The 25,373-nt window shown below is 46.6% G+C and overlaps 2 protein-coding genes across 2 annotated transcripts in view; one reads left to right on the top strand and one right to left on the bottom strand.

The window, feature by feature from the left end:
* Window positions 1-226: 226 nt before the first annotated feature.
* On the bottom strand, window positions 227-2,293 carry LOC126173158 (uncharacterized). The gene has a single exon (XM_049920934.1). The coding sequence runs from the start codon at window positions 2,144-2,146 to the stop codon at window positions 1,013-1,015; it is 1,134 nt and encodes a 377-aa protein (XP_049776891.1). The 5' UTR covers window positions 2,147-2,293; the 3' UTR covers window positions 227-1,012.
* Window positions 2,294-2,449: 156 nt separating this feature from the next.
* Window positions 2,450-25,373, top strand: part of LOC126173141 (AFG3-like protein 2) — a 137,135-nt gene continuing 114,211 nt past the window's right edge. The window contains exon 1 of the mRNA XM_049920933.1: window positions 2,450-2,674. Coding sequence (XP_049776890.1) covers window positions 2,588-2,674 — 87 coding nt within the window. The 5' untranslated portion in view covers window positions 2,450-2,587. The remainder of the gene's footprint in view (window positions 2,675-25,373) is intronic.

Below are 25,373 nucleotides of genomic sequence, written 5' to 3'. Positions count from 1 at the left end.
ATTCTAACATTTTGTAATTAGCTTTTTGTTGACAAGTACAAGAAAGGTCCCATTTTCTACATGTAATCAGCTCAAAGATACGCCCATTTTTTTTTTGTACACACATAACAACATAGACGGTCTGAGTCAAATTGAAGGAGCGAATGCTTCTGGTGTGTATTTAAATCCATTTGTTTTTGTCTTAAGACATAAAAAACCCTCTAGTTGCATTTCTTATTATCCAAAGTAACTTTATATTTATCCCACTATAATGCACAACAGTAAAGGAATGAAAAAACAATAGAAAAGTAATAGTTTAAAGTTGTGTTAACATTAAAGCCATTACAGCCACCATAGTAGGCTCAGTGAGGTACGAGTGGTGAAGAAAATTGCCATTGGCCATGCACAAATTATCCAAACATTTGACAATGATCTGGCGAAACCATGAAAACAAATCAGATGGGGTCCTGGACCCTGCTCCCCCCAAAAATGAAAGCTATGGAAATATAATCAACATTATCCTAGGCCTGATGAAAAACAAGTATCACAGTGGCAGCATACATAATAAAATAATGGTACAAATCACAAGGCAAACTATTAGTTCGTTGACAAAGCTATATAGTTAAATGGACTACTAAATATATGTACAGAGAGGCTCACTAATACTTCGAAGAGATAATGGGAATGACTACAGACAATAGTTGTTTCCTAGCATCAAATTTATTTTATAATGTGTTCCCAATTTCTTCTTATTTATAAAATTTTAATGAATTTCACTGCATCATTTACAATCTACAACAGAATGTTGCTGCCTTATCATGTAAATTGGACATGAAAAGCTTGGCAAGATATTCATAAAACAATTTTGCACATACAATTAATATGATAAAAAGCACAAGAAAAATGTTTATTACTTTACTCAGATTAACTGTAAAAGCAAAATCAGCTACTTTAGGTTCTGAATGTTGCTACATACCCCAAGACTTATGGATTAAGCATGAAAACATATGACTTTGAGAAATCCATCTGGCATTTAGCTGACATAAACTTTCATTGCCTTTCTAAGAGGCTGCCGGCAAATAGGACATTTCCCATTCTCCCTATGCACTGTAGTAGCACACTGTACACACAGACATAAATGTTGGCATGGCAGAACCACAATACACTTGTCCCTGTCTTGACAAACTACACACAGCCTACTATCTTGTTCTCTTTGTAGTCGTTTAATCAAATCATCTTTGGAGCTACTCGCTTCTGTTGAATGAAGTTTCACTGCTGGCCTCAAGCGGGAACTAACTGGCTGTTGGCTTTGCGTTGAATATGAAGACTGCTCACTGATATCCGATTCATCACTAGATACGTTTGTCTCAGACTGCCGTCGAATGACTGTTCTTCGAACTGTTGACAGCAACACTTTCAGAATTCTGACTGGTAAAGACCGTAAGAAGTTTAAAGTACACAAAATAATAGTTAGGGCAAAACTGAAAATCTGTGCCTGGTATTTAACAAATGCCACTGATAAAAATACAGCGATCAACAACCCAAGAAGTGCTGTTGATGGTATATCGGTAAAAAATAGTAGCACTCTCCACAGTAATGTATTAATACCATCATATGCAGCACTAACAATGGATGTTAACTCTTCGTAGCACCTGCCAACAGCATAAACAGAAGTTGCCATACAATATACAATGCACAGCGGTACAAACTGAACACAGTACCATACACTGGACCCTATAAGTATAATCGCCTCTTTCAGCAGTTCTGGAACAAATACGATGAAACCGTATAGCTTGTTTAAACAACTCCACAGAACACTGACACAAGACACCACAAAATCGTGTAAACTCACAGCGGTCCTCCGTGCAATTTGGTAAGTTTCCGAGGAGACGAGCAATATTTGTGACCAGAAATAAAGTAAAGTACTTGCCGCACTCTTCAGTTTCCAAGAACAATCAATTATAAACACAATAAAATCTTCATACAGCACTTGGAGAACGACAAATAAACTAATTAAAACATTTCCCACATGGAAGAGAACGAACGTGATGAACTCTACAATAACACCACCTACCGAGAAGCTAAGCCACAGCGTTACTTGAATAAGCTTCCTCAAAGAGTTACAGAAAGTAATCAGTGCATTAACAACTTCGCCTAATGTCCACATTTTCACTTTATTTCCCGTCCCATCACTCGTAAGTTCGCACTCACATTCAAATATTCGAAAACATTGCTGCGTGCCAAAGACTCTACAAGCCGGATAAAACAATCCAGAAGCGGTATCAGTGCAGCAAACGACCAAAATAATTTTTTAAGAACAGTTTACTTAAACATGTATCGCCGGGTACCGTATTTGCGCGTGGACTTTGTCTATTGAAAACAGTCTGAGTCTTTAATAAGTATCCGATGTTTGCTAACATTATGGACATTGTGTTGAATAGTTATTACACAAGCGGTCTAACCCATCGACTACGAAATCGAAAGTGTTAGCATATCGGAAGTTACTGTAAAATGATGCAAAATTCGAGCTTGTGGTAGTAATAACTAAGCTTGTTCAGGTTAGGGATGTTACTGTGGAGGCTTAGTTCTTCGTAAACGATTTTAGATAATGGCTCACCGGTTGCTGACAACTGCAAGAAAGTTGGAAAAGTTGCTGTGGAATGGAATTAGACGTGGCGATATTAACAACTCAATGGTAATGTCTTAGTTATCGTGTATCCTTTACGTAATTCACATTTCGCATTAACTTACTGTTAAAATGGGAGGCTTCTGTCAAAATGACATTCCCGTATTCATATCAATTAATGTTGTATCGTCTGTGCAAAGAGTCGCTCTTCGTGTAGAAGTAGTTTGTTGTGTTATTAATAGCTTTTATATTGTTGAAATTAAGTCAATAGAAAACCTAGTGACTTTGTGTAGGGGCAACATTCTGATTCGTTCCTCCTGTTAGGATGTCTAATCCCTTTCTGTGTTTCCTATAAATGTTTTTCTACTACTCGTTGCGTAACTAGAATGACTTAGTAAGACCCCCAGTTTTGTGCATTTTTTCCATTACTTGTTGTAGGCATGTATCCTTTGCGTAGGGGCGACATTCTGATTCGTTCCTCCTCTTAAGATGTCTTATCCCTTTCTGTGTTTCCTATAAACGTTTTTTACTACTCGTTGCGTAACTGGAATGACTTAGTAAGACACCCAGTTTTGTGCAATTTTTTTTCTTCATTACTTGTTGTAAGCATGTATCCTAGTTCCGTTTATCACTTAGACAATGTATTAAGGAAGTTTTTTCGTTAATTTGCCACCCTGGTGGCACATTTTCTTTTTTTAGACGTACTGTCATTACCATTAGCGTATTCCTCAGTTTCGGAAATTAAGTAATTGTTTATCATAATTGGTATCCTCCACGTTTGGTTTACGATACAACATATAATAAATGCCATTTCTAACGTAAAATTTTGTAAATACTCTGTACCCTATCAGTTTGTGTGAATTATAAGTCTTATATAACCCACAGACAAACCTATGTTAATTTTGTAACAGCTTGTGTAGTGTGACCTAAATCATTATTTTAAGTTTTTGATGGGAATACTAGTGTACTCTTTTACATGATAATTTTTTTTGTACCGGATGAGTCTCTTTATTTTCTATAATTAGAGCAACAAATTTTCTTTTCTGACACAGTGCCCATTGAACTGTTACTGTGGATTTATCATCAGATAGATTACCCATTACTCACATGAAATGAATTCCAATTCTGTTCAGCAGTGTGTGTGTGTGTGTGTGTGTGTGTGTGTGTGTGTGTGTGTGTGTGTGTGTTCGTCAAGAATTTGCATTTGTCTTTCTGTGGTTGATTTGGGCTTGGATTCTCACAATTGACCAGTCTGTCATTACATGCCCACTAAGAATAAGACTTGTTGTATTGGTATTTTATAGAAAATAGACTAAAATAATGAGTAGCATTAATTAATGTGTGTGATTTTTCTTTAGGTGTTAGTGACAAATGGGAGAGTCATCTGGATATTTATAATTCATGAACCTTTACTCTCTAGCAAGGGCAGTTGTCTAAAAGCAAACAAAATTAGACGATGAAATGATTATTGCATTAGGCCAGATACTGAACACTGACGTATCTCTCACTGGTTGCCCACTGTCATCTGCAGGGAGCACATTGTTTTCCTTGTAGCTACAGGGATGGCAGTGCAATTGACTCTGCAGCGTTACTGTATTCTTTTAACACCCATCATGAGCACTGCAATTGGAAGTGAAGCAGTCGCACAAATTCCTCTTTAATTGTGAGTGCAGCATTTGCATGACAGTTGTTAGAGGACTGTGTTAAGATAACATGGTAAAAGTTTACTACTTGAGCATATACGTTCTGTATGGTAGTGGAAGGAAGTGGCTCATAGAAATTTTGGCTGAAGATTGTGTACGGGTAGTGAATGGCCACTATGAGTGATGTTACAGGAAGAAGCTAAAAGATACAGATTGTGTGAATGCTGGTACTTGCAGTAGAGATTTCCACTTACAGGCTTTTTTTGTACTGGATGAGTCTCTTTATTTTCTATAATTAGAGCAACAAATTTTCTTTTGACGCAGTGCCCATTGAATTGTTACTGTGCATTTATGGTCAAATAGATTACCCATTACTCACATGATGTTCAATCCCTTGTGACACAAATTTAGTTCTTTATGTCTGGAATCGAACCCTTTCATTAAGCCACTACTGCTCCCTATCCTACAGCCACTTACTCTTGCGGGTCTGGGGGGTCAGAATAGGCCCAAGGTATTCCTGCCTGTTGTAAGAGGTGACAAAAAGGAGTCTCACATTTATTGTACCTGTGAGTTCAGGTCCCATTGTATGATGTGTCCTGCCACTTTCAAAATTCCACAGAAGTGCGGGCCATATGGGGAAGGATGCCTTACTTGGTGAAAGAGTTATCCATAGTGCCCTTAGATTCGATCTCCTGAATCTCTTGTCTTGGCTTTGCATCTCCACTTACAATTCAACTATTTGGGCGAGGACACTTTCCAGTGTATGTCATCTTTCCTGTTGTCTCCTGTCCTCTTTCACCCTCAAAACAATACTGGATTTCTCTGCGCTAAATGTCCAGCACAGTAGCCAGTCTGTTGTGGTGGGGCCGTCATGTACCCATTTGGTGGTAGCCCCCTGACAACACAGGGATTGCACTGCTGAAGCCTGAGCTGTAAACTCCCCACGTATGCCAAGGAGTAGATGCCTGTCTTCGTGGGGCATCAGGACTCCCAGCAACGGCCATCATGCCAGTTGGCCTTTGGTCTGGGTGGGTGGTGCCAGTGGGGAGCCCCCCTGATCGGAGTGGGTGACATAAGGGTAGATGACCCGCAATGAAGTGGACTAAGTCATCTCTTGCTGGTGACCGTACGGCACCGGCAATCTCTAGGAAGGGTAAGATAGAATACAGTGCCGACAGGTATGACTCTTGAGTCTTTTCCCTCCCTCACTACACCATGGGAGGAACATAGTGCTACAGAACAGATAGAGCCATATTTGCCTCAGCCTTTAGTCTGTAGCAGAACTGATGGGGACTCTTTTCTACCTACGAAGCCTCAATTTTTCGTTGACCACCTTGAGGATAAGTTTGGAGAAGTGACAGCACGGTCAGAGATGCGAAACGCTGCAGTCTTGATTCAGACGGCATCCCCAGCCCAATCCCGAGTGTTACTCGCCTGTGACAAGCTGGGTGATATTCCTGTTTCCGTCACTCCCCATAAAAGCCTCAACTTTATCCAGGGGATTGTTTTCCATCGTGATCTTCTCTTGTTGGTTGACAATGAGTTCCATGCCAATTTAGAACGGCAGGGTGTTCATTTTGTCCGGTGTGTTTACAGGAGACCCACCAAAGACAACAGTACTGGTGCCTTCATCTTGGCCTTTGAGGGTGATTCATTGCCTGAAAAGGTCAAGGTGGTGGTTTACCTCTGACATTGAACCATACACCCCTCCCCCTATGCAGTGCTTTAAGTGCTGGAAGTTCAGGCAGATGTTTTCCCACTGCACTTCCAGTGCCACATGTCTAGACTGCAGACATTCACTGCACACAGATACTCCATGTGCACCACCACCCTCCTGTATCAGCTGTGGAGAGCACCACTCCCGATGCTCGCCAGACTGCTAAGTACTCCAAAAGCAGCGAACAATCATGGAGTACAAGAACCTGGCTGGGTGACTTACATAGAAACTAAACATAAATTTGAAAGATTACACCCCATTCAGCTGACGTCGACATAAGCTGCAGCTACATCACCATTGCCATCCCAAGTGCCAGTGGTTTCTCACTTTGTGCCACGAACAGTGGGCCCCTCCGGGTCACCAGAATACATCCGCCCCCTTGGTGGTAGGGGGCAAATCTTCCTCCATTGCTCCCAAAGCACCTACTTTGGGAGCAAGGCCCCCTCAAACGCAGGGAACATTGGTCCTCTCGCCCCCTCCGGAGAAGCAAAAGCCTCTTCAGACTACTCTCATGCGGAAGTTGTCCCTTGGGGCCCTCTCTCCCAAGGTCTCCACTAATGCCGTGGCGGACACCCGCCAGTGGGTGCAGGAGCCAAAAGCTGCTGGACGAAGAGCTTCATGGTCTTCCCCCATGCCTGAATCTGCTTCGGAGAAATCTTCCCAGCAAGCCCCTAAAGAGAAGAGAGAGGGCAAGCAAACTAAGTAGTAGTCTGAGATTTTCACTCTGCAGCAGTGTGTGTGCTGATATGAAACTTCCTGGCAGATTAAAACTGTGTGCCAGACCGAGACTCGAACTCGGGACCTTTGCCTTTCGTGGGCACATGCTCTACCAACTAAGCTACCCAAGCATGACTCGTGCCCTGTCCTCACAACTTGAATTTACTTCTGCCAGTACCTCGTCTCCTACCTTCCAAACTTTACAGAAGCTCTCCTGCGACCCTTGCAGAACTAGCACTCCTGAAAGAAAGGATATTGGGGAGACATGGCTTAGTCACAGCCTAGGGGATGTTTCCAGAATGAGATTTTCACTCTGCAGCGGAGTGTGCGCTGATATGAAACTTCCTGGCAGATTTTTTAGTAGTAGTCTGCTAAGAAACAGGACCCTCTGGTGGCCCCAACACCACCACTCCCCATCAGTTCTGCACCTGAGGATGCGACCGAGCGAGGTGGCGCAGTGGTTAGCACACTGGACTCGCATTCGGGAGGACGACGGTTCAATCCCGTCTCCGGCCTTCCTGATTTAGGTTTTCCGTGATTTCCCTAAATCGCTTCGGGCAAATGCCGGGATGGTTCCTTTGAAAGGGCACGGCCGATTTCCTTCCCCATCCTTCCCCATCCTTCCCTCACCCGAGTTTGCGCTCCGTCTCTAATGACCTCGTTGTCGACGGGACCTTAAACACTAATATCCTCCTCCCCTCCTGAGGATGCGCTGGAGATCTTGGCATCCCATGCAGACCTGGATCTCACTGGTGCCTCATCCACCATAGAAATGGCTACTAATACTCAGTTGATGGCAGCAGGTGACCCTGAGGCATAACCTGCCTGCTACCGTGCTTCATGCCTTACCAGCTTCACGATAATGTCATCCTCCACTGGAATTGTGGCTGTTTTTTTCACGATATGGGTGAGCTACGGCAATCTTAAGCTTTAAACCTTCTTTCTGCATTGCCCTTCAGGAAACATGGTTCCCAGAAATGCAGACCCCTGCCCTTAATAGCTATGGGGAATATTACAAGAACTGTAGTGACTATAATAGTGTCAGGTGGAATTTGTGTCTGCCTGAATGCAGCATGCAGTGAACCTGTGCCCCTTCAAACGCCTCTTGAAGCTGTGGCTGTCAGGATAAGGACAACATAGAAAATAACTTTCTGCAACATATATCTTCCTCCAGATGGTGCAGTACCCCTGAACGCTGTGGCTACACTGATTGATCAACTCCCTAAACCTTTCCTACTTTTGGGAGATTTTAACGCTCATAATCCCCTTGTGGGGTGGCACTGTGCTTACTGGCAGAGGCAGAGATGTCGAAAATTTACTGTCCCAACCCGACCTCTGCCTCTTAAATACAGGTGCCCCCACACATGGCAAATATTCGGCCATTGATCTCTCAATTTTGAGTCCTGACCTTCTCCTATCTATCCACTGGAGAGCACATGACAACCTGTGTGGTAGTGACCACTCCGCCATCTTACTGTCACTACCCTGGCATCAGGCCCACGGAGGCCTGCCCAGATGGGCTTTAGAGAAGGCAGACTGGGAAGCCTTCACCTCTGCTGCCACCATTGAATCTCCCTCCACATGGTAACATCAATGTAGTGGTTTCCCCCTGCGGGTCCGGGGTAAGAATAGGCCCGAGGTATTCCTGCCTGTCGTACGAGGCGACTAAAAGGAGTTTCAACCATTTCGGCCTTCCATGTGATGGTCCCCCTTGGGGTTTGACCTCCATTTTTCAAAATTCTACAGAAGTACGAGCCTTTTGGGGAAGGACACCTTACGTGGTGTACCACTGGTCCTAAGTGCACTAAGACCTTGGCACTCAGCATTGCACCGGCGTTGTAACCATACCCATTATTCCTCAAATTGGGCCTAAACGCCTGATGGGTTGTCCAAGTTACGCCCATAGTGCATCTCCATCTGCACCAGCGATCATGATGGACTTTCCATGGCACCAGAAATCCAGCACGGTAGCCAGCCCGTTGTGGTGGGGTCGTCATGTACCCTCTAGGTTGTAGCCCCCTGACAACACAGGGATCGTACTGCCGATACCTGAGCTGCACCCTCCCCACGTCGGCCAAGGAGTAGATGCCCGTCTCCTTGGGGCATCAGGACTCCCGGCAATGGTCATCCTGCCAGGTGGCCCTTGCTGCGGCTGGGTGGCGCCCGTGGGGAGAGCCCCTGGTCGGAGTGGGTGGTATCGGGGCGGACGTTTCGCAGATGAAACGTCACCACGTATCAGGTCGCTCTGCGGCCGAGTCTTTCAAAAGAAAAGGTACCGTTTCTAGTTCTGGTTCTCCTGCCCTTTCCCCCTTGGCCACTCCTTGGGAGGAGGGACAGGCCCGCCGGCTTGGGGCGAAGTACTTCCCCCGCTATTTGGTCTGTTCTCGAACCGATGGGGGGACATTCGCCACCTCCAAGCCCATGTTCTTTGTTCAGCACATTGAGGACATCTTCGGGGAAATCGAGGCTCTCAGCAAGATGCGTTCAGGGTCCGTTCTTATCAAGACCACCTCCGCCACACAGTCGGCGGCGCTCCAGGCGTGCGACCGCCTAGGGGACATCCCAGTCTCCATTGTCCCACATCTGGCACTAAATAGGACGCAGGGGGTTATTTTTCATCGTGACCTCCTGCTACAATCTGATGAGGAGCTCAGGGCCAACCTGGAGCGCCGAGGCGTGCATTTCGTCCGGCGAGTCCAGCGCGGCCCCAAAGACCGTCGCATCGACACCGGGGCCTTTATCCTCGCCTTCGAGGGGGACGTTCTCCCGGAGGTAAAGGTGATGTGCTACCGGTGTGACGTGCGACCCTACGTCCCACCTCCTATGCGCTGTTTTAGGTGTTTGCGCTTTGGGCACATGTCGTCACGGTGTGAGGCTGAGCCCCTTTGTGGCGATTGTGGACGTCCTCTTCGTGAGGAACATACATGCACCCCACCACCTCGGTGCGTTAATTGTCCTGGCGTCCACTCGCCTAGATCCTCAGACTACCCCGCATATCAGAAGGAGAAGAAGATACAAGAAATCAAAACTTTGGATCGGCTCTCTTATTCTGAGGCCAGGAAGAAGTATGACTGCCTCCATCCCGTGCCATTGACCACTTCGTTTGCCTCAGTTGTGTCCCCTCCTTCCGCGGTATCCTCACCCCTATCCTGTCCCCCCTCCGCCTCCTCCGCCCATCAGGGGGCTCTGCCTCCGCCTCCCAAATCCCTCCCTTCCAAATCCTCCTCCCCCGTGGCCCCCACCCCGTCTGCCCCAGGGGCCACCCTTCCTCCTCCTTCTCCCCCCACGCCACCTGAGGAGCGATCCTCTTCTCAGGCGTCCATCGGGGAAACGTTCCGGACCCCAGCTTCCGAGGTCCAGCGTTCCAAAACGGACCCCGCGCGTGAGGACCTTCTTCGGGTCCAGCCCACCATCCCTGTGCCTCCTCGGCCTTCCAAGAAGGCCTCCAAGAAGAAGTCTCTATCCCCCTCTCCACCCCGGCGCGTTTCGTCTGACGCTCCATCCGTGAGTCGCTGCTGCCGGCCGTCCTCAGTTTCGCCGGGACGCTCTGCTGCCAAGCGCTCCGCTGGCCTTTCATCGGCAAATGATGCTGCCCCTGCTACACAACCAGGGACAGCGGCCGCAGCTGGCGACGAGTCGATGGAACCGGATCCGCCTCCCGTCGGTTGTAGCGTTGTTCCCTCGCAACCTGGCCCTCCGCGGCCGTCGAGGTGACCAGCTCTTCCCCCGTCTCGTTCCCCCAACTTTTTGACTAGCGATGGCGTTGTTTCATTGGAACTTAAGAGGTATTCGATCTCATCGGGAGGAATTACAACTGCTCCTCCGCCTGCACTGTCCGCTCGTCCTTGGACTCCAGGAAACCAAGTTACGCCCGACTGACCGTATTGCCTTTACCCACTATACCTCGGAGCAGTATGACCTCACCCCTGTGGACGGTATCCCAGCTCATGGTGGGGTCATGTTGCTCGTTCGGGACGATGTCTATTACCATCCCCTCCCATTGACCACCCCACTCCAAGCAATAGCTGTCCGCATTACTCTTTATGCTTTTACTTTTTCAGTTTGTACCATCTACACTCCACCGTCGTCTGCTGTTAGTCGGGCTGACATGATGCACCTGATCGTTCAGCTTCCCCCGCCGTTTTTATTGTTTGGCGACTTCAATGCCCATCATCCCCTTTGGGGCTCTCCTGCATCCTGTCAAAGAGGCTCACTCTTGGCAGATGTCTTCAACCTTCTCAATCTTGTCTGCCTCAATACCGGCGCGCCGACTTTCCTCTTGGACTCTACTCATACCTACTCCCACTTGGATCTCTCGATCTGTTCTACCACTCTTGCCCGTCGGTTCGAGTGGTATGTCCTTTCTGACACCTATTCGAGCGACCACTTCCCCTGTGTCGTTCGTCTCCTGCACCACACCCCATCCCCACGTCCTTCGAGCTGGAACATACTGAAAGCTGACTGGGGACTTTACTCATCCCTGGCGACCTTTCCGGACCACGATTTTCCCAGTTGTGACAGTCAGGTCGAATACCTCACGGCTGTTATCATCAATGCTGCCGAACGTTCCATTCCTCGTACTACTTCTTCTTCACGTCGCGTTTCCGTCCCCTGGTGGAACGAGGCTTGTAGGGACGCTATCTGTGCTCGACGACGTGCTTTACGCACCTTTCGCCGCCATCCTACGTTGGCGAATTCTATTGAATACAAACGACTCCGAGCGCAATGCCGTAGAGTCATCAAAGACAGCAAAAATGCTTGTTGGGCCTCTTTCACCAGCACCTTTAACAGTTTTACTCCCTCTTCCGTCGTTTGGGGTAGCCTGCGCCGGCTGTCGGGCATTAAGGCCCACTTTCAGTACCTGGCCTGACCTCAGGTAATGCGGTCCTTGTTGATCCTGTGGCTGTCTCCAACGCCTTTGGCCGCTTTTTCGCGGAGGTTTCAAGCTCCGCCCATTACCATCCTGCCTTCCTTCCCAGGAAAGAGGCAGAAGAGGCTCGGCGACCTTCCTTCCACTCGCTGAATCTGGAAACTTATAATGCCCCCTTTACTATGCGGGAACTCGAACGTGCGCTTGCACTGTCCCGGTCCTCTGCTCCGGGGCGAGATGCCATTCACGTTTAGATGCTGGCACACCTTTCTCCGGCGGGCAAAAGCTTCCTTCTTCATACCTACAATCGCATCTGGACCGAAGGTCAAGTCCCCATGCGTTGGCGTGACACCGTTGTTGTTCCTATACCCAAACCCGGGAAGGATAGACACCTTCCTTCTAGTTACCGCCCCATTTCTCTTACAAGCTGTCTCTGTAAGGTGATGGAGCGCATGGTTAATGCTCGGTTAGTCTGGATTCTTGTATCTCGACGGCTACTTACTAATGTCCAATGCGGCTTTCGTCGCCGCCGCTCCGCTGTTGACCACCTTGTGACCTTGTCGACATTCATCATGAACAACTTTTTGCGAAGGCGCCAAACGGTAGCCGTGTTCTTCGACTTGGAGAAGGCTTATGATACCTGTTGGAGAGGAGGTATCCTCTGCACTATGCACAGGTGGGGCCTACGCGGTCGCCTGCCCCTTTTTATTGATTCCTTTTTAACGGATCGAAAGTTTAGGGTACGTGTGGGTTCCGTATTGTCCGACGTCTTCCTCCAGGAGAACGGAGTACCTCAGGGCTCCGTCTTGAGCGTAGCCCTTTTTGCCATCGCGATCAATCCAATTATGGATTGCATTCCACCTAATGTCTCAGGCTCTCTCTTTGTCAATGACTTCGCGATCTACTGCAGTGCCCAGAGAACATGCCTCCTGGAGCGCTGCCTTCAGCGTTGTCTAGACAGCCTCTACTCCTGGAGCGTGGCAAATGGCTTCCGGTTCTCTGAAGAAAAGACGGTTTGTATCAACTTTTGGCGATATAAAGCGTTCCTTCCGCCATCCTTACATCTCGGTCCCGTTGTTCTCCCATTCGTGGACACAACTAAGTTTCTAGGGCTCACGTTGGACAGGAAACTGTGTTGGTCTCCACATGTCTCTTATTTGGCGGCCCGTTGTACACGTTCCCTTAATGTCCTCAGAGTTCTTAGCGGTTCATCTTGGGGAGCGGATCGCACTGTCCTGCTTCGCTTGTATCGGTCCATAGTCCGATCGAAGCTGGATTATGGGAGCTTCGTCTACTCGTCCGCTCGGCCGTCCTTCTTACGCCGGCTCAACTCCATCCATCATCGGGGGATACGTCTTGCGACCGGAGCTTTCTACACTAGTCCTGTCGAGAGTCTTTATGCTGAAGCTGCTGAGTTACCGTTGACCTACCGGCGCAATGTACTGCTGTGTCGGTATGCCTGCCGGCTGTCGTCTATGCCCGACCACCCCTCTTACAAGTCCTTCTACAAGTCCTTCTCTCGACCGTCAGTACAGGTTGTATGTGTCTGCCCTGCTGTCCCCCGGAGTCCGCTTCCGTCGCCTGCTTCGACAATTGGATTTTGCCCTCCCTACCACCTTCAGAGAGGGTGAGAGCCCGACACCACCTAGGCTCCAGGCTCCGGTTCATATTTATCTCGACCTCAGCTCACTCCCGAAGGAGGGTACTCCGGCTGCAGTGTATTGCTCACGGTTTGTCGAACTTCGTGCTCGACTTGCCGGTCACGCCTTTATTTACACCGATGGCTCCAAAACTGACGATGGTGTTGGCTGTGCCTTTGTCGTCGGGGCCGCCCCCTTTAAATACCGGCTCCTCGACCAATGTTCCAGCTTTACGGCCGAGCTTTTTGCTCTCCATCAGGCCGTTCAGTATGCCCGCCGCCACCGCCATTCATCATATGTACTCTGCTCTGACTCACTCGGTGCTCTTCAGAGCCTTGGAGCTCCCTATCCGGTCCATCCCTTGATTCAACGGATACAGCAGTCCCTCCATTCTTTCGCTGATAATGGTGGTTCTGTCAGCTTTCTGTGGGTTCCTGGACATGTAGGAGTGCCTGGGAATGAGGCTGTGGATGCTGCAGCCAAGGCTGCAGTCCTCCTGCCTCGGCCAGCCTCCCATTGTGTCCCGTCATCTGACGTTCGTGGAGATGTATGTAAGAGGCTTGTGTCATTGTGGTGGGATGCTTGGTCATCCCTCCAAGGAAACAAGCTCCGGGCAGTAAAACCGCTCCCAACTGCTTGGACAACATCCTCCCGACCATCTCTGTGCGAGGAGGTCCTTCTGACCAGGTTGCAGATTGGGCATTGCCGGTTTAGCCACCGCTACCTTCTCTCCGGTGACCCAGCCCCGCAGTGCCCTTGTGGTCAGGCATTAACAGTGCGCCATGTTTTATTGTCGTGTCCCCGTTTTAGTCAATTTCGTGTTGTCCTGTCCCTGCCATCTACTTTACCGGATGTTTTAGCTGATGACGCTCGAGCAGCTGCTCGTATTCTGCGTTTTATAACTTTAACTGGCTTGTCCAAAGACATTTAATCTTTTTACTTATTTTATCTGCATCTTTGTCAGGTCCTTCTGGTGTCCCCTCCATCCCCTTGAGTTTTACCAGATTCCATGTGCTCTAACAACAGTGACTGGGCGCTAATGACCTCAGCAGTTGAGCGCCCTTAAACCCAACCAAAAAAAATAAAATAAAATAAAATAAAAAAAAATAAAAAAAATGTAGTGGTTGACCAGGTAACAACAACAACTGTTTCTGCGGCGGAAGACATGATCCCTCGTTCTTTAGGGTGCCCCTGGTGAAAGACAGTCACTTGGCAGTCGCCAGAAGTCACTGAGGCAATTGAGGATCGTCAGCAAGCTCTACAGCGGCATAAGCAACACCCTACCCTGGAGCACCTCTGCATTGGAGAACTATCCCCCCAGCCTTTCGCACTCTCAAATGGCGGATGGAAGGGAAAGTCCACTTGGTCACTACACGCCACAGTGAACTCTATAATGCCCCGTTTACAGAGTGAGAGCTCCTCATTGCCCTTCCACATTGCCCCGACACAACTCCTGGGCCAGATTGGATCCACAGTCAGATGATTAAACATCTCTAGTCTGACTGCAAGCTACATCTCCTCATGATCTTCAACCGGATCTGATGTCTTTCCATCACAGTGGCAGGAGAGCACCATCATTACAGTGCTCAGACCCGGCAAAAACCCTCTTGATGTGGATAGCTATCGTCCCATCAGCACACCAACATTCTTTGTAAGCTGCTGGAACGTATGGTGTGTCGGCGGTTGGTTTGGGTCCTTGAGTCACATGGCCTATTGGCTCTGTGCCAGGACGATTTCTGTCTGGGTCGCTCTACCACTGATAATCTTGTGTCCCTCAAGTCTGCCATCCAAACAGCCTTTTCCAGATGCCAACACCTTGTTGCCATTTTTTTGAATTATGAAAACCGTATGACACCACTTGGTGACATCATATCCTTGCCGCATTAGACGAGTGGGATCTCAGAAGCCTGTTCCCGATTTTTATCCAGAATTTCCTGTCACTTTGTGCTTTCTGTGTCCCAGTTGGTGCCTTCCTTTGACAATCTGCACAATACATGGTATCAGGAATTTTCACCATAACAAACCACATTCTTGTGATTCTTTAGAATTTAGAAGAGTAACTTCTTTTGAAAAGCCCTCCTTGAATTTTTCACTCGATGAAAATGTCCCACAATGGACAGGCATTCATCCTCAGGTGATACTTTGCCTTTATCAGAAATTCCTGTGGCGGAGGAGAAGACATTGAAATACTTTTTCTCCTCCCACCTGGACCACCAGTGTCATTCGTTTAGCCAGAGTAGGAAGACTCGTGTTTTGTGCATTTGGAAAACATTTCATCTGCTGTTGGTGTACTTTAATAAACATCAGTAGGCAGAATGTATTAAGGTCATTCCATTGAAAATCATCAGATTTTAGCCAAAGTGGGTTGCAACATGGTTACAGATTTCAATGAAATTTGGTACAGTTATTACCTGCTCTAAATTAAGTTCATATCTCAGGTATTGAAATGTGGAACCCCCAGGGGGTTGAGCTAGGCGCTCCTAAAGTTGCAATTTTGGTCGTTTTTTCTGAAAAATGCTATACGATGTGTGACATCCTAGCTCCTGTACTAAAGCAGGTACAGCCAAAAGATTGGTCTCATTTGAAACATTTTGAATGAAACATATTATTTCTACTAATTCCGGTTGAATATGTTACAGAATAATGATTCTCTTGTGTCAAATTCTGTGTTACTTACAATATTGTCCTTATCAACACGTACACACTGCTAAAGAATACAATAAAAAAGTTAGACATTGGAGTAACACAAAGATACTTTGGGGGTAATTAGACTTAGATACAAGCTACATAATAAAGCAATTTGCAGCATGCTGTGACCTTGCAGACACTACATTTGGGGAGGTCCCAAATAGTGATTTTTTGACAATTTCAGAATTTTCAAAATCCAAAGAGTCAATGTTTGCATGCAAGTAACACAAGCAAATTTGTTTTATGAATTCAGCCATATCACCTCTCTATACACACCAAATATTGTTTCAGTAGTGCCATTCACACGAAAGATAAAAAATATTGGAAACTTACAAAAAATGTGACAACTTCTGTAGCCGTTTGTCTACGTATTACTTCCGTACCATTGAACCATTGCAACACATTATCCCTTTCTCCTACAAGGGAGATGTATTACCTTTCAAATGAGACCAACCTTTTGGCCGTATATGATTTAGTACGGGAGGTAGGTGGTCACACATGGTGGCATGTTTTTTGAAAAAAAATGGCCAAAACTGTAATTTTGGTAGAGTATAGCTCAGCCCCCCCCCCCTCAGTACCTGAGATATGAACTTACTTTAGCGCAGGTAGTAACTGTACCAAATTTCATGGGAGTCTGTAACCATAATGCAACCTCCTTCGGACGATTTCCGATGGAATGGCCCATTACTTTAATGAAAAAGATATGAAGTTAACAGAATAAAATTTCTCACAGTGGATTATAAACAGAGATGCTGAACATGTACATTTTAAATTAATATTAGTGTGGCTAGAATAATTGCTGTGTAAAGATGCTAATTTGACACTCTAAATAAAGTTAACCCGTGTAATGAAAATGTTTCAATTACCTTTATAACTTTCAGCTCTGAACTTTCATTAGGCAGTCTTACTATGGTTTATCAGTTTACATAATCTGATTTGAATGACCCTCTGAACAATGGTGTGACATGTGTAAAATGAACATCCAGTATCTATCAAAACTCAGGGTGCTTCTTCTTCTTCTTTTTTTATTTTTTTTTTTATTTTTTTAATAAAAATAAATCTCATATGAGCTGTCAGAAAGTGTTTTTCATATGTAAAAATCATTGTTTGAACCACAACAGCTTAAGTTGTTTTTCTATATACCAATAAGTCAAGAATAGTTATTGATTTTTTTTCCAATAAAGATACATCCTGTCTGTGACACCTGGGGAAATATGACTGGTGTGTTGAAAATAAGATACTTTCTGGTGTTGTTGTTGTTGTTATTGTTGTTATTGTCTGAAGTAATGTAATCCAAATGACAAACTTGAGTTGCGGCATTTACGTTTATAAAAAAATTTCAATTTTTTCCCCTCAGACTACATGAAGTATGTGGAGAAATTTTACATTGACTATTGCCATGCAGAAAGAAACAAGTGAAAAAAGTTTTGTGGGTGTCCCATACTCCCTAAAGGACTTTTTACTCCTGAAGTCAGCAAACACTCTGGGTCTGCACCTGACAAACGCAAAGTTACTAAGAGGTCAAACAAAGGCACACACTCTTTTTCTTCTCCAACTCAGGAGGTCCTCTACAACCATGACACCATGTGGCACTTCCGTCCAGTTGATTTCCATTTAACCAGTGCAAATCACCAACCGATTCTCCAACCTGTAGTCAACTGACTACTGGCACCTCTGAAGAAATAATGTAAAGGGTCTACATCTACATCTATATCCAAACTCCGCAAGCCACCTGACAGTGTGTGGTGGAGGGTACCTTGAGTATCTCTATCAGTTCTCCCTTTTATTCCAGTCTCGTATTGTTCGTGGAAAGAAAGATTGTTGGTGTGCCTCTGTGTGGGCTCTAATCTATCTGATTTTATCTCTTCGCGAGATATGCATAGGAGAGAGCAATATACTGCTTGACTCCTCGGTGAAGGTATGTTCTTGAAACTTCAACAAAAGCCCGTACCGAGCTGCTGAGCATCTCTCTTGCAGAATCTTCCACTGGAGTTCATCTATCATCTCCGTAACACTTTCGCGATTACTAAATGATCCTGTAATGAAGCACACTGCTCTCCATTGGATCTTCTCTATCTCTTCTATCAACCCTATCTGGTACAGATCCCACACCGATGAGCAGTATTCAAGCAGTGGGAGAACAAGCGTACTGTAACCTACTTCCTTTGTTTTCAGACTGCATTTCCTTAGGATTCTTCCATTGAATCTGTCTGGCATCTGCTTTACCAATGATTAATTTTACACTCCTGGAAATGGAAAAAAGAACACATTGACACCGGTGTGTCAGACCCACCATACTTGCTCCGGACACTGCGAGAGGGCTGTACAAGCAATGATCACACGCGCGGCACAGCGAACACACCAGGAACCGCGGTGTTGGCCGTCGAATGGCGCTAGCTGCGCAGCATTTGTGCACCGCCGCCGTCAGTGTCAGCCAGTTTGCCGTGGCATACGGAGCTTCATCGCAGTCTTTAACACTGGTAGCATGCCGCGACAGCGTGGACGTGAACCGTATGTGCAGTTGACGGACTTTGAGCGAGGGCGTATAGTGGGCATGCGGGAGGCCGGGTGGACGTACCGCCGAATTGCTCAACACGTGGGGCGTGAGGTCTCCACAGTACATCGATGTTGTCGCCAGTGGTCGGCGGAAGGTGCACGTGCCCGTCGACCTGGGACCGGACCGCAGCCACGCACGGATGCACGCCAAGACCGTAGGATCCTACGCAGTGCCGTAGGGGACTGCACCGCCACTTCCCAGCAAATTGGGGACACTGTTGCTCCTGGGGTATCAGCGAGGACCATTCGCAACCGTCTCCATGAAGCTGGGCTACGGTCCCGCACACTGTTAGGCCGTCTTCCGCTCACGCCCCAACATCGTGCAGCCCGCCTCCAGTGGTGTCGCGACAGGCGTGAATGGAGGGACGAATGGAGACGTGTTGTCTTCAGCGATGAGAGTCGCTTCTGCCTTGGTGCCAATGATGGTCGTATGCGTGTTTGGCGCCGTGCAGGTGAGCGCCACAATCAGGACTGCATACGACCGAGGCACACAGGGCCAACACCCGGCATCATGGTGTGGGGAGCGATCTCCTACACTGGCCGTACACCACTGGTGATCGTCGAGGGGACACTGAATAGTGCACGGTACATCCAAACCGTCATCGAACCCATCGTTCTACCATTCCTAGGCCGGCAAGGGAACTTGCTGTTCCAACAGGACAATGCACGTCCGCATGTATCCCGTGCCACCCAACGTGCTCTAGAAGGTGTAAGTCAACTACCCTGGCCAGCAAGATCTCCGGATCTGTCCCCCATTGAGCATGTTTGGGACTGGATGAAGCGTCGTCTCACGCGGTCTGGACGTCCAGCACGAACGTTGGTCCAACTGAGGCGCCAGGTGGAAATGGCATGTCAAGCCGTTCCACAGGACTACATCCAGCATCTCTACGATCGTCTCCATGGGAGAATAGCAGCCTGCATTGCTGCGAAAGGTGGATATACACTGTACTAGTGCCGACATTGTGCATGCTCTGTTGCCTGTGTCTATGTGCCTGTGGTTCTGTCAGTGTGATCATGTGATGTATCGGACCCCAGGAATGTGTCAATAAAGTTTCCCCTTCCTGGGACAATGAATTCACGGTGTTCTTATTTCAATTTCCAGGAGTGTATATGGTCATTCCATTTTAAATCACTCCTAATGCCTACTCCCAGATAATTTATGGAATTAACTGCTTCCAGTTACTGACCTGCTATGTTGTAGCTAAATGATAAAGGATCTTTCTTTCTGTGTATTCGCAGCACCTTACACTTGTCTACATTGAGATTAAATTGCTGTTCCCTGCACCATGCATCAATTCGCTGCACATCCTCCTGCATTTCAGTTCAGTTTTCCATTGTTACAACCTCTTGATATACCACAGCATCATCCGCAAAAAGTCTCAGTGAACTTCCGATGTTATCCACAAGGTCATTTATATATACTGTGAATAACAGTGGTCCTACAACACTCCCCTGCGACACACCTGAAATAACTCTTACTTTGGGAGTCTTCTCTCCATTGAGAATGACATACTGCATTCTGTTATCTAGGAACTCTTCAATCCAATCACACAATTGGTCCGATAGTCCGTATGCTCATACTTTGTTCATTAAACGACTAAGAGGAACTGTATCAAACGCCTTGCAGAAGTCAAGAAACACGGCATCTACCTGGGAACCAGTGTCTGTGGTCCTCTGAGTCTCATGGACGAATAGCGCGAGCTGGGTTTCACACGATTGTCTTTTTCGAAACCCATGCTGATTCCTACAGAGTAGGTTTCTAGTCTCCAGAAAAGTCATTATACTCGAACATAATATGTGTTCCAAAATTCTAAAACTGATAGACGTTAGAGATATAGGTCTATAGTTCTGCACATCTGTGAGACGTCCCTTCTTGAATATGGGGATGACCTGTGCCCTTTTCCAATCTTTTGGAACACTATGCTCTTCTAGAGACCTACGGTACACCGCTGCAAGAAGGGGGCAAGTTCCTTCGGGTACTCTTGTGTAAAATCAAACTGGTATCTCATCAGGTCCAGTGGCCTTTCCTCTTTTGAGCGATTTTGTTTTTTTATCCCTCTGTCGTCTATTTCAATATCTACCATTTTGTCATCTGTGCGACAATCTAGAGAAGGAACTACAGTGCAGTCTTCCTCTGTGAAACAACTTTGGCCTTCCTCTGTTTCAGTACCATTTTGGTCACAGTGTGTCTGGACATTTTGTTTTGATCCACCAACCGCTTTGACATAAGACCAAAATTTCTTAGGATTTTCCGCCAAATCGGTACATAGAACTTTACTTTCAAATTCATTGAACGCCTCTCGCATAGCCCTCCTCACACTACATTTCGCTTAGTGTTATTTTTGTTTGTCTGCAAGGCTTTGGCTATGTTTGTTTGCAGTCAAGTTCCCTTTGCTTTCGCAGCAGTTTCCTAACTCTGTTGTACCATGGTGGCTCTTTTCCATCTCTTACGATCTTGTACTATGTGGGCATTGACTACCACATTAATATTGTCATTCCCTGTTGCTTTTTGCCTACTGCTACCTTGTCGCGTCTCTAGAGGCATCTTGTCGGGCCTAGGGAGGAAATTCTCTAACCTAAAAAACCCACATGTGCACTCCATACGTACTCTGCTTCCCCTGTAGCCGCTTCCTGCATGTAGTGCACGCCTGACCTATTCAGGGGGACCCTACATTTCTCCACCCGATAGCGGAGGTCGAGAAATTTTGACCCCAGATCTCCACAGAATCGTCTGAGCATCTGGTTTAAGCCCTCCACTCGGCTCCAAACCAGAGGACCGCAATCAGTTCTGAGAACAATACTACAAATAGTTAGAACAATACTACAAATAGGTAGCTCACATTCCACCCTGTGAGCGAGGCTTTCCGCCTTCACAAACTCCGCCAACCGCCTGTATGAACTGAGGATGACCTCTGAACCCAGACGGCAGGAGTCATTGGTGCTGACATGAGCAACAGTTTGTAGTCGGGTGCACCCAGTGCTCTCTATTGCTGCCGGCAGGGTCTCCTCCACATCTCGGATGAGACCCCCCAGCTAGCAGACGGAGTGAACACTGGCCTTCTTCCCCGACCTTTCCGCTATTTCCCTAAGGGGCTCCATCACCTGCCTAACATTGGAGCTCCCAATCACTATAAACCCCTCCCCCCTTGTGCCTGCTCAGATCTCGCTGAAGGAGCGGCCACATGTCCACTCACAGGCAGAGTCGGCGATGCCACACGGCCAGCCTCCACATTGACCCTCCGCCTCGTGCGACGCAAACGCCGCTGAACCCGCCACTCTCCTTGGGGAGAGGGTGGCCCAACCGCGCCCGGTACCCGCGAAGATGTCTCGACAGCAGGGACCGTGGGTGAAGCATGTAACACATGGGGTGTAGCATGCAACGCACCAGACTCCCCACTGCCGCTTCACTCAAAGGCAGCAGCCTGAAGATGGCTGACCGTGGCCATCAGCATGTTCAGCTGTACGCTAACAGTGGCCAGTTCCTCCTGCGTCTGTACACAGCAGTCACACATCCTATCCATCCTAAGAAATAAACAATTTACTGTAGAGAGTTAATCAACTTTTTACTAGACTGCTAATTCACTAAAGGCAGCTGATAGCTGACTAAACTGTGGTTACTAGATACTACTTGTTGGAAACAATGAAAATAAGCACTAACTGTCTCTGGACTGTATTCAACAAAAAACAAACACGAAATCTATGGAACACTATTACTAATACTCGAAAATTAAAGCTCCTAAAAGCAAAAACACACGGAAAAAGAAGTGGCAAGTAAGAAAAATACAGTTAATACTTAAATTTACATAGCTTGCTGCACAGCAGATGTGAAGCATACGACATTCCTGCCTCAGAACTGTGTAGTTGTACATTTGACCCGTGGCAGCCACTGAAGTAATTGCCCCTTATAAGAGAAATATCTCGTGTCATCTAATATGGGTGTTCTCCAATGGAACATTTGTGGCATCAGATAACACAGGGCAGACTTACAGCTGCAATTGCGATCACAGTGCCTCATTGTTTTGCGTCCAAGAAACGAAATTATGCCCTCAAGACCGCTTTGACCTCTTACAATTCACTGCAGTGTTTTCTGCCTTCCTGCTGAGAAAGGAACTCCAGCTAACAGGTGAGTCATTACACTCGCGCATTAAGACATCCATAACCAAACCATTTCATTGAATACCCAGCTACGAGATGTTGCCGTTAGACTTTCTCTCCCCAGTTATCTCTTTTCTCTTTGTAATATCTACACACACCCCATCCACTGATCTCAGACATTCTGCAACTTATCACCCAGCTCCCTCAACCCTTTCTGCTACTCACCTTCCCATTTGGGACTCTCTGAGGACCTGCCCGAGAGGCTTGCTCTTGGCAGATATTATCACTCTGCTTGCTCTCATTTCTCACAACACTGATGTATCCATTTTTCTTTTCCCACACACTTTCTTGTACCTGGATCTCTTGTTCTGTATTGCATAGCGTGCACAACATTTACAGTGGTCCGTCATCAACACATACTCAAGTGACAGTTTCCTGTGCATAATTTGTCTAACTCTCATCCCATCTGTGTGCTAGACCAATTGGCAGCTTTCTAAAGCTGACTGGAGGCCCTATTCTTCACTGGAACTTCAGATGAACATCATTTCCACAGCAGTGATGATAAGGAAGAGTACTTTACAAATGTTACCCTTACTGCCAAAGAATGTTCCATCCCTCGAACATCTCTCCTACCGTGATGTGTCCCAGTCCCCCTGGTGGATTGAGGAATGCAGCAATGTGGTTCGTGTACAGACACATGCTGTCAGTGTCTTTGAATGTCATCCCACAAAAGAGAACTGTGTTTGTCATGGACAGTTGCACACAAAATGTCATTGCATTATCAGAGATTGCAAAATAGCTAGTTGGATATCTTTCACTAATTCTTTTAACAGGTTTACTCCATCTTCTGTTGTTTGGAGTAACCTACATTGGATTTCTGGAAACAAGGTATAACTCCAGACTCCTGGCATGACTGTCGTGAATGATGTCACAGTGGACCCTATAGATATTCCCAACATGTTGAGGCGATACTTTTATAGAGATCTAGAGGTTTGACCATTACTATCCCACCTTCCTACGCTGGAAACAAGTGGAGGAGGCTCGGGGGATATCTTTCTCCTCTGAGAATTACGAATACTACAATACCATTTTTACTATGAAGGAGCTCGAACATGCTCTCACCTCGTCATGATCCTCCACTCGAGGACTGGAAGATATTCACATTCATATGTTGCAGCACCTGTCTTGATGGCATTCTCTTTCTCCTTCATATGTATAATCGCATCGGGACAGATGGTGTGTTTCCCAGTCATTGGCATGAAGCCACTGTAATCCCTATATCCAAACTAGTAAGGACGAACATCTTCCATCTAGTACTGCCCAATTTCCCTCACCAGCAGTGTCTGCAAGGCGATGAAATGATCAGTGGTCAGCTGGCATAGTGGCTTGAGTCTGGGAATTTGCTAACAAATGCACAACATGTATTTCGTAAACATTGCTGTGTAGTAGATCATCTCGTCACTCTGTCAACCCACATTATGAAGAATTTTCTATGGAAATGTCAAACTGTAGCTGTGTGTTTCGATTTGGGCATCCTCCGTCCATGCACATGTGGGGCTTCCAAGGCCACCTACCCTATTTTAATTGGGAGTTTTTAAAAGACAGAGGTCTCAAGGTATGTCTAGGTTCAGCTTTGTCGACCACTTCTATGCAGGAGAACGGGGTACCTCAGGGCTCAGAGCCGAGAGTAGCCATGTTTGCCATAGCAATGAACCCTATCATGGACTGTCTCCTGCCAGACCTCTCGGGCTCTCTTTTTCGTCGATGACTTTGCAATGTTTTGACCATCTTTACTCATGGAGCTTAGATAACGGCTTCCACTCTTACACTGGAAAAAAATTGTCTATCTAAACATCTGGCAGAGTAAGGATTTCTTCCAATGTCTTTACATATTGCTCCTGTTGCTCTTCAATTTGTTGAAATCATACCTGATAGGAAACTGTCAGTCCTCCCACATATCTTACTTGGCAGCACACTGTACCTGATCTTGAAATAGCCTACGTGTTTTAAATGGTGTTGCGTAGGGAGCAGATCGAAAAATTGTTCTCCACTTATACCAATCCCATGTCCCATCAGAAATGGATTATGGGTATTTCATTTACTCATCTGCGTGATCATCTATTTCATGCCATCTCCTCACAATCAATCATCATGTTTGACCACTGGAGCTTTCTACACTAAATCGGTGCCTCTTTTTTGGTGACTCTCTTGACCCCCAGTACAGGGTAAGCGCAACTTCTTTGTTACCTCCCGGAGTTCACTTTTGTGTACTGTTCCCAATGGGTGAGACCCCTTCAGTGCCTTGACTTCATGCAGAAGTCTGTGTTCATATTGGATTTAGTTCAGTTTCTAAGGATACTACTCTAGATTCGATCTACTGCTGTAAGTTTCTCAAACTTTGCACTCAACTTGGATACAGCATTTTTGTCTACATTGTTGGCTCTTTAAGACTGACTGACTGGTGTCGGATGTGCCTTTGTCATTGGCAACAAACATTAGATACCAGCTTCTAGACCAGTGCTCGATTATGACTGCAGAGCTTTCTGTTCTCTATCAGGCTGCCCACTACATCCGACTGCACAGTTTTGGACTTGTACAGTGGTAGCCCCAGCACTGCAGAAATCGCACTGTTGATGCCCAAGCTGTTGCCTCCCCTGCATTTGCACATGATGAAGAGTAAGATATACTGAAACTCAGGGCGCTGGCCATGACACCAGGTGGCCTTGCTCTGGCTGGATGGTGCCTATAGGGAGAGCCCTCATTTGGAGTAGACAGCATCATAGCAGATATTTGGTGTCATGAAACAGCCAGAGTTATCAGCCAGTTGTCAGAGGGTCTGCAA

The sequence above is a fragment of the Schistocerca cancellata genome, chromosome 1, assembly GCF_023864275.1.
Source record: "Schistocerca cancellata isolate TAMUIC-IGC-003103 chromosome 1, iqSchCanc2.1, whole genome shotgun sequence".
Lineage (NCBI taxonomy): Eukaryota > Metazoa > Arthropoda > Insecta > Orthoptera > Acrididae > Schistocerca > Schistocerca cancellata.
Note: the sequence above shows the minus strand (reverse complement) of the source record. Positions and strands in the feature narration are given on the sequence as shown.

Excerpts from the sequence above, each read along its gene's own strand:
- LOC126173158 (XM_049920934.1), bottom strand. The coding sequence starts at position 2,146 with ATGTGGACATTAGGCGAAGTTGTTAATGCACTGATTACTTTCTGTAAC.